The sequence below is a fragment of the Salvelinus sp. IW2-2015 genome, linkage group LG24, assembly GCF_002910315.2.
Source record: "Salvelinus sp. IW2-2015 linkage group LG24, ASM291031v2, whole genome shotgun sequence".
NCBI classification, from domain to species: domain Eukaryota; kingdom Metazoa; phylum Chordata; class Actinopteri; order Salmoniformes; family Salmonidae; genus Salvelinus; species Salvelinus sp. IW2-2015.
Genome location: NC_036864.1, coordinates 8,529,393 through 8,538,288, shown reverse-complemented (window position 1 = coordinate 8,538,288; position 8,896 = coordinate 8,529,393). Strand labels below are relative to the sequence as shown.

The window sequence follows — 8,896 nt, the reverse complement described above, 5'->3', positions numbered from 1 at the left end:
ACTCTACTCTGAGGATTCCCATCTGCCTCTTACCCTCCATGAATCCCCACGGAAGAGCTTTAAAACACACTATCTCTCCCTTGGTTTTCATCCAGGCCATCTCTCCTCAGACAATTCCATGACTCATATCTCTACCCGTCCACCCGCTGCTACGAGGCTCAGAGATCTCACACACGTCCTAATGTGTAACTGAACCTCCCCACCGCTCACGCTTCCTTGTGTGTGCGCCCCAGTGTGTACAGTATTATTCCCTTGCCAATACATCATCGGCCAAATGGTCAGTGGCACACATTGCATACAGAAGACACACAAGCACACATGACCACCACCACACAGCACAAGCATGTCCCGTGTGTAAATTACACACTTCACCATGAGCAGTTACCATGCAATTACCATACCATGACAGCCTGAATATGGTTGGCGGCATTGGATGTGCTGGATGGAGGGAGAGACGGAGAAGAGAAAGAGCTTTATGTTTAGTAAGTGTTTGAGAGGCTAGACTCTAAGAACTGAGGTATAAGAGGTGTAATAGTCGGGATTATAAGCTGTTTCAAAGGTTATAGTTGTACAGACTTAATATAACTAACATTTGTCCTCGTTTTCGGCCCTCCAGAAATTCAATCATGAGAACAAGTAGCATGTTAAGACTATATGAGAGTGTTTCCAACCACCTATCTACTGCTGGAATCAGCACTGTAACTTCTCTCTCTGTTCTCTGCGCTATCTTCTCCATTCAAAACCACCTCTACCTGATCATGCCGCTAGCTCGTATAGTTTTCTCTCTCCTCCTCTCTCTCTCTCCTCTTCTCTGCTCATCTGTCTGTCTGTCATGTCTGTCTGTCTGTCTGTTCTCGTGTCTGTCCGTGTCTGTCTGCTGTCGTGTCTGTCGCGCTGTCTGTTCGTCTGTCTGTTTCTGTCTGTCTGTCTGTCTTCTGTCTGTCTTCCTGTCGTCTCTGGTCTGTCTGCTTCCTGTCTGTCTGTCTGTGCGTCTGTCCTGATTCTAACAACAACTTAGTAATATTAATTTTCAATTATGAAGACAACCACCCATCGTCCCCCACCAACGTCTTCTGTCTGTCGGTCTCATTGTCTGTCTGATCTGTCTGTCGTCTGCTCTAGTCTTCTCTGTTCTGGTCTAGTACTGTCTGTCTGTCTGACTGTCTTGATCTGTCTTGTTTCGTACTGCTCAGGTCTGTCGTCTGTGCTGTCTTTCTGTCTGTCTTTTAAGTTGTGTCAGCTAGTCCCCATCTGTCTGTCTGTCTGTCTGTCTGTCTGTCGACCTGACCTGACCTGACCTGACCTGACCTGACCTGACCTGCCGTACCCTCAGACTGACTCAGCACTGAGGAATGGGGCAGGGGGTGACGGTTTTAGCTTACACACATACACACACTTTATAAGCCCTCATTACTCCAATTAGACTTCCATTAAGACTGTCTACAGGAAAGGGAATGGGACCTGGCTCGTAGCGCTCAGCTAACGTTTACATAACGTTACTCTAACGTTACAGCAAGGCTAACGTGCCACTATGCACTCCTGGCCACATTAATCAGCTGGAGTTATATCAGTCTGCGGAGGAGGGCGTGTGAGTTATGGATTAAAATGTGTTGTGAGTTATGTAAGTGTGTGTGCAGGAAAGTAGAGCAGTTCTTAACTTTGATCATTTTGTTTTGTTTATTGCTGAGTCACGGCACACTTAATGTTATTAGTTTCAGTGCTAACAGGCTGTTGAATTGAGAACAGAGGAGGAAAACACCCACCCATCAGAACCGTCTTTCACTTCAGTCTTCTGCCTCTCATCCTCCCCTCATGTCTCTCTCTTCTCCTTTCTTCAATCTCACCCCTGTTCTCCTCCCCCCTCACACCTCATCTCTCCTCCCCACCTCTCACCCCTCCTCTCACCTATACCCCTTACCTCTCCCTTCACCTGCAGCAGGTGTGAAATGATTCTCCCCTGTCTCTTCTGCAGCAAGGCACCTTCTCATATCAGGCTCTGTTACCACGGATACAGAGGTGAAAGGTCACCTCACTCCACTTATGACAGGGCTTAACTTGGTAGAACCAGGAATAACACCTCAGCAGGTAGGGATCGCAGTACTCATCTGAGCTCTGAGTCGGTACCTATCATCCGTGTATCAAGCGTCACCTCCGAGTAGGAACGTTGGACCAGGTCTGCCGTCTTTACCAGCCCCCTGTGATCTTGCCTGGATATGAATCATCCTCAGATGTTGACAGGTGTGGTCTGATTAAACTTTTCTCTGAGTTTGACACGTCAGGTCTGATATACATGTACTTGTCTGATTGACATATCTGATTTAACTTGGCTCTGAGTTTGATACGTCGGGTTTGGTTTAACGGCATCTGTGCTCGGAGGTTGTCATGTCGTCCGATCTAGCTGTGATTAGTTAGTTGGGTCTGGTGTGACGCTTCCATCTCTGGTTGGATGAAGAGCTGCTGTCTACAGTGATCTACAACCATGTCATCACCACATGGCTGATACATCCAATCCTGTTCAAATAAATGAGGGAGAGAAAGAAAGGTATGAGAGGGCAGAATGGAAGTGGTGATGAGAGGGCGGGGGGAGAAGAGAAGAGAATGAAGATTGAATTCAGAATATCATCAGTGGGTACAATGTATCAAGGAAGATTGCTTTTAGGATGAATTGGTAATATGAGTGACAAGCCAAAACTGGAAGAAGTGAAGCCCAAGAACACAGAGGAGGGATTTGAAGGGGAGACAAGAGAAAGCAAAGCAGGCAGAAGACAGAGAGGCGAAAAACAAATCTAGACGAGAGCAAGCCTTGAACCTTTTCGAACTCAGTCCGTGCCTAATTAATTGATAAAGGGTTGTAAAAGTGCGTAGTGTTTTTACAGAAATACAAAACACGGCTATGTTCTTTTTCTCCCCAACAACACAAACCATGTGAGTTAAACAAACAGTTGTACAGTCAGATCTGTTCTACGAAGCAGAGGCCTTCACCACAGGCTTGTGAGTGTTACTGTTAAAACACCTTCACACACTACCTAACTGCGGAACCACAATACAGCCCAGGGTCAGCAACACCTTCACACCACTACCTTACTGTAGGAACCACTACAGCAGGGTCAGCAAAACCTTCAACACCACTACCTTACTGTAGGAACCCTACAGCGGGGTCAGTAACTACCGTCACTACGACACTATCCTTGATACCTGTAAGGGAAGACCACCGTACAGCAGGGTCAGTCAACACCTTCACACCACTACACAATTAACTAGGGAACCACTACAGCATTGGTCAGTAAAACTATCCTTCGTACACACAACGTACCTTACTGTAGGAACCCACCGAAAGCGGGGTGGTCAAGTCACACCTTCTCACAACCTCTACTGTAGCGTCCATACACAGGGTCAGCAACACAACTTCACAACCACTCTACCTTACTGAGGAACCACTACAGCCGGAGGGTCAGCAACACCTTCTAACTGCCCAATAACCTACTGTAGAACCAACTAAGGATGGGTAGATAACAACCGTTCACGACCACTACCATTACTGTAGGAACGCATACAGCAGGAGCAAGCTAACTACGTTAACACCACTACTTACTGTAGGAAGACCACTAACAAGCAGGGTCAGTAACACCTTCACACCACTACCTTACTGTAGGAACACATACAGCGGGTCGTTAACAGCCTATTAACAACCATCTACCGTTAACTGTAAGTGGTGACGCTACAGACCAACAGGGTCAGCACACCTCGCATCCCCACCCTACCTACTGGTATGGAACCATACAGCGGGGTCATAACACCTTCACACCCATTTTGTAGAACTACACGGGTGAATAACTTCAACACTACTTACTGTAGGAACCACATACAGCAGTTGGTCAGTAAACACCTTCCATCCAAACCTACTCTACTGTATGGAACCACTACTACAACCGGGAGACTCAGTAAACACCTTCAACCACTACCTATTGATAGTGAGACCACTACAGGCAGGGTCAGAACACCTTCACACCACTACCTTGACTGTGACAGGAACACTAACAGCGGTTCAGACGAACACCTCAGACAATCACATACTAGCCTTACTGTCAGGACCACTACAGCGAGGGTCAGAACACCTTTTTTTTACTCAAACCTACTACTAGGACAACCGGGGTAATAAAACCTCGACACACTACCTTACTGTAGGAACCAAACTAACAGCATGGGAGATACCCTAGTTCACACACCCGTTACTTATACCGATAAGCAATCCTACACTTCAACACTGTAGGATATTAGGAACCACTCACAGCAGGGTCAGCAACACTTCACACACTACCTTACTGCACGGAACCACTTAACAGCAGGGTACATAACAAAACCTTACACACCTACCTTACTTGCTCAATGGAACCACTAACTCAGACAGGGTCTTAGATCAACACCTTCACAGCCACTAACCCTAGGTTAGCATGTAGGAACCACTACACGCAGTGGTACAGTAACACCTTCAACCACTAGCATCTTTTACTGGTAGGAAGACGCACTACAGCAGGGGTCAAGTAACCAACCGCTTCATACACCATACCTTATGTAGGAACCACTAACATGGCAGGGTCAGTAAACCTTCACTTCACACTCACTCTTACTGTAGGAAACCACCTACAGCGGGGTCAGTAAACCTTCACACCACTACATTTCTGACGGTAAGGAACCACTACAGCAGGGGTCCAGTCAACAACCTTTCACACCACTTAACCGTTGACATGGTGACGCGAACCTACTACAGGCAGCGGTCAGTAACACCTTCAACCAGACCACTACCCTTAGCTGTAGAGAGACCATCTACAAGCAGGTGGTCAGTTAAACACCTTCACAATACCACTACTTTACTAGTATAAGTGACCACTACAAGCTTGGGTAGTCAAACAGGGTACACGGGTCTGCTCTCACTTCACTAACTACTTACTGTAGGAACCACTACAGCGGGTCAGCAACACCCTTCACACTCCTAAACTGTAGGAACGCACTACTACACCTTACCATACCTCTGTAGAACCACTACAGCAGGGTCAGCAACACCATTACCCTGACAAGCCACTACGCTTACTGTAGGAATCCACTACAGCAGGGGTCTAGTAACACCTTCACCACTTACTTAACTGTAAGGAACCACTACTGCAGGGTCGTAAACACTTTCACACCACTACTTACTGTAAGAACCACTACAAGCAGGGTCAGAACACTTCACCCACTACCTACTGTAGGAACCACTACAGCGGGGTCAGCAACACCTTTCACACACTACCTTACTATAGGAACCAAACTATCAGCGGGTCAGCAACTACCGTTCCACACTGACATTAACCTTTACTGTAGAGGAATGCCACTACAGCAGGGTCGCAACACCTTCTATCACCACTACCTTACTGTAGGAAACCAACTAAGCAGGGTCAGTACACACCTTCACACACTACCCTTACTGTAGGAACCACTACAGGCAGGGTCAGTAAAACACTTCACACCACATACCGTTACTGTAGGAACCACTAACAGCAGGGTCAGCGAACACCTTACACACCACTACTTACTGTAGGAACCACTTAACAGCAGGGTCAGTAACACCTTCACACCACTACCTTACCTATAAGGAACCACTACAAGCAGGGTGCAGCAACACCATTCACACCACTACCGTTACTGTAGGAACCAACTACAGCAGGTCGGCAAACAAGGGCCGCGGGATTTTTAGTTTTTGGTCAAACAAATACTGTAAACTTCACCAGGAGTTCAGCTAAAAATGTGTATTCCCACGAATTAAAGAGATGTGATCGTGTGTCAATGTAATCAAGGTATGAAATTATTGTTATTTTATTGTAATAATCTATTTTTTGGGGCTTAGTTGTGGTTAATTTGCAGTGCATCAATTATTATAATTATGTTCCGGCCCCCCGACCATCCTCTACGACAAAAATCATCCCACGGCTGAATCTACCTGCCTATTCCTGCACTGCACTGCACTGCTGAGCCAGACAACTACACAGGAGCACACAGGGCCACTGTTAAGCTCAGAATACACTCAGATAATGGGACGACTTGATACTGTTCTGACAGGGGGGGTGAAGGAAGAGAAAGGGATGGAGAACGGGACAGAGATTGCAAGAAAGAACGATACAGAAGCGAGTGAGAACAAATTGAAAGACAATAGAGTGTGTGAGTATGTGTGCACAATTAGTGTGTGTGTGACTACAGTATGGTGTGCGTGTGTGTGTATTGAAAGGGAAGTAGATTTGGCTCCTGTCTGATTGCCATGGTCTCCCTACGCAAATGGTTACGCAACGCTGCAGGATGGTGGCCCATCTCCTCCGTCACTACCACACCGTTATGTCCAGCCAATGTGTATGTGTGTTGTCAGCTTAGCCTTTTGCTTGTCATTCCCTGCCACGCTCGTCTCGGCTGGAAAAATGAACAAGTCACTGTTGGCAGAGAAGAGAGAGAGAGCGAGAGAAGAGAAAGGGAGATGGAGCGTGGGGAGAGAGAGAAGAGAAAGGGAGAGATGGAGCATGGGGAGAGAGAGAGAGAAGAGAAAGGGAGAGATGGAGCATGGGGATAGAGAGAGGGAGGAAGGAGAGAAAGGGCAAGAGAGAGCGGAGCGGATTAGCAATTAATTTCTTATCTCCTTTTTTCAGAAACTTCATTAGAATGTAACTTTCTTCATGCTCTTATTTGATCTGTCACTGTGACGATGCCCCCAGATTCACACTCACTCCGCCAATGTGTGCACCCGTGTGTGTGCATGTGCATGTGCTGTTTTGTTTGTGTATTCAATATTCATCCAATGCAAATCTCTGCAGTTTTAGAGAGAAATAAATATATTTGACCCTATGCTCATTCTCCATCAATCTCCCTCAGTGCAGCAACGAGAGGTGCAGTGAACCTGGTTCGTCTTGTGTAGTATATAGGTTATTATTTTATATTGATAGTTATGTTTATCTTATGGCGGTTAAGGTTAGAATTGAGATTGATTTAAGCTGATCCAAGATCAGTATTTAGGTTCAGAGAGTAACTAGAAGACAATAAGAGATCTAGTTGAGGCTGTTAAACGGGTCAGTGTGTGTGTGTTAATATGAATACCAGTAATGATCATGGTTACAGCTCCCCCATGGGGATCAGAGGAGAGGAGCAGCCCCTCAGGCTCCTGCTGCACAATCTGTCAACTCAGTACTGAGGAACAAGGCACAGTACATCTGCCTCCCAAACACTCCCTCCACAGAGAGGGAGGGAGGGACTTTATTGGGTCAATATGAGAGTACTAACATCAATGGATCAAAACAGTACTTGTTGTCACCGCTGATTCCTGGTAGCCCTTGGCGTGACATGGCATGACATTCTATTGAAGGTCAGCTGTCAGGTTATCAATATAGTGTTTATAGAAGGACTGCAGCCAGATGCCTTCAGGGGACATGTCAAACATGAGAGCGCGAGAAAACAGAAACAGTCGATGGGGTCAATACAGGAACCAGGAGAGGGAGCTGTGTACCTATGGAAATGCAAAATGTCCTTCCTCCGTTGTTTCCATATTGTGCTTGTCAATACCAAGAGAGACCAGTCATAAGAGACAGATTCTACCTCTTTAATGTTCTTACCGTACATACCAGGCATTTTAATGTATCTCTTCGTTCTAAAGCATGTTAAACCTAATATAGAGTAATTTGACTTAAAATTTAAAAAATGTACCCCTATCTCCTCCCTTCCTCCCTCAGAACTAGTCTTTACGGAGTGTGGCACTATTAGAGATGAGTGGTTGGCTACTCCCCCTTGTGGTGGAATGTGACAGAAAGATGCTTTACCCCGACAGACCTACAGTGTTACATAGGTTCTCTGCAGTGCTACGCAGTGACGACACCCTGCTCACATACAGGGAAGTGCCACTAAGCTAATGACCAGTGCACTGAGCTGTTCTGCTAGTGGCAGACCCAGGATCAGTTTACCCTTTCCATAACCATAAGGGACGGCCGGACAGACTACAAATCTGTCCTTAGATCAGGGCTTAGCAGCCATCTATACTGCCTTGTGCCAGCTAGCTGTTGAGGACTGAGGAAAGTTCTGGGATATTCAGCTTCTGGCCTGTGGCTGTTCTGGCACTTTAAAAAAAAACATAATCTGGCTAAGAGTCTTAAAACAAAAACAAACCTGTAAAACAGCAAGGGCACTGTCTGACACACACACACACACCCACACGCGCTCTGAAGCTTAACTATCCTCCACGGTGTGAATCTATGGTCGAGAAAAATGAGGCACCTTTTTCTCAGTTTCTTTTAGATTTTGTATCCCTCCCATCTCCTGTCCTGTCTCTCTGCTACAGTTTTCCCTATACAGTTAGTTTTAGACTGTATGGTGCACTTTGATTGGTTGTGATAGTATGGATCATGAAGGTTTAAGTTTAGTGGCACAGAGGGTTGGAATGGGTCAAAGCACTCCACACTGTGGGGTAAACACACACACACACACACAGTTGAATGGAAGCAGATTTGTGTAGCTCATAAATTAAGTCTCAGTGGATCTGTCTCATAACAGGTTCCCTCCAGATGTGTGTCTGCGTGTGTGCACATCTGTTTTACTTACCTCGTTTACTGACCCCCTCTCTGTCTGTGTCTACAGAGTGTCGGGAGGTGAGTTGTTTGACCGTATCGTGGAGAAGGGGTTCTACACAGAGAAAGATGCCAGTACGCTCATCAGACAGGTGCTAGACGCTGTCGAATACCTCCACAAGTTGGGCATCGTCCACAGAGACCTGAAGGTGATGGTGACACACAAGCTTGCACTCCCCTCCCTCCTCTCACTCACACACACACACACAATCACACTGAAACACACACACACAATCACACTGAAACACACACACTGAAACACACAC

At 46.3% G+C, this 8,896-nt stretch overlaps 1 protein-coding gene across 1 annotated transcript in view; it reads left to right on the top strand.

Moving 5' to 3' along the window:
- The window catches only part of LOC111951359 (calcium/calmodulin-dependent protein kinase type 1D-like), a 67,373-nt gene that overhangs the window by 45,161 nt on the left and 13,316 nt on the right, over nt 1–8,896 (top strand). Inside the window, exon 3 of the mRNA XM_070434720.1 lies at nt 8,641–8,779. Coding sequence (XP_070290821.1) covers nt 8,641–8,779 — 139 coding nt within the window. The remainder of the gene's footprint in view (nt 1–8,640; nt 8,780–8,896) is intronic.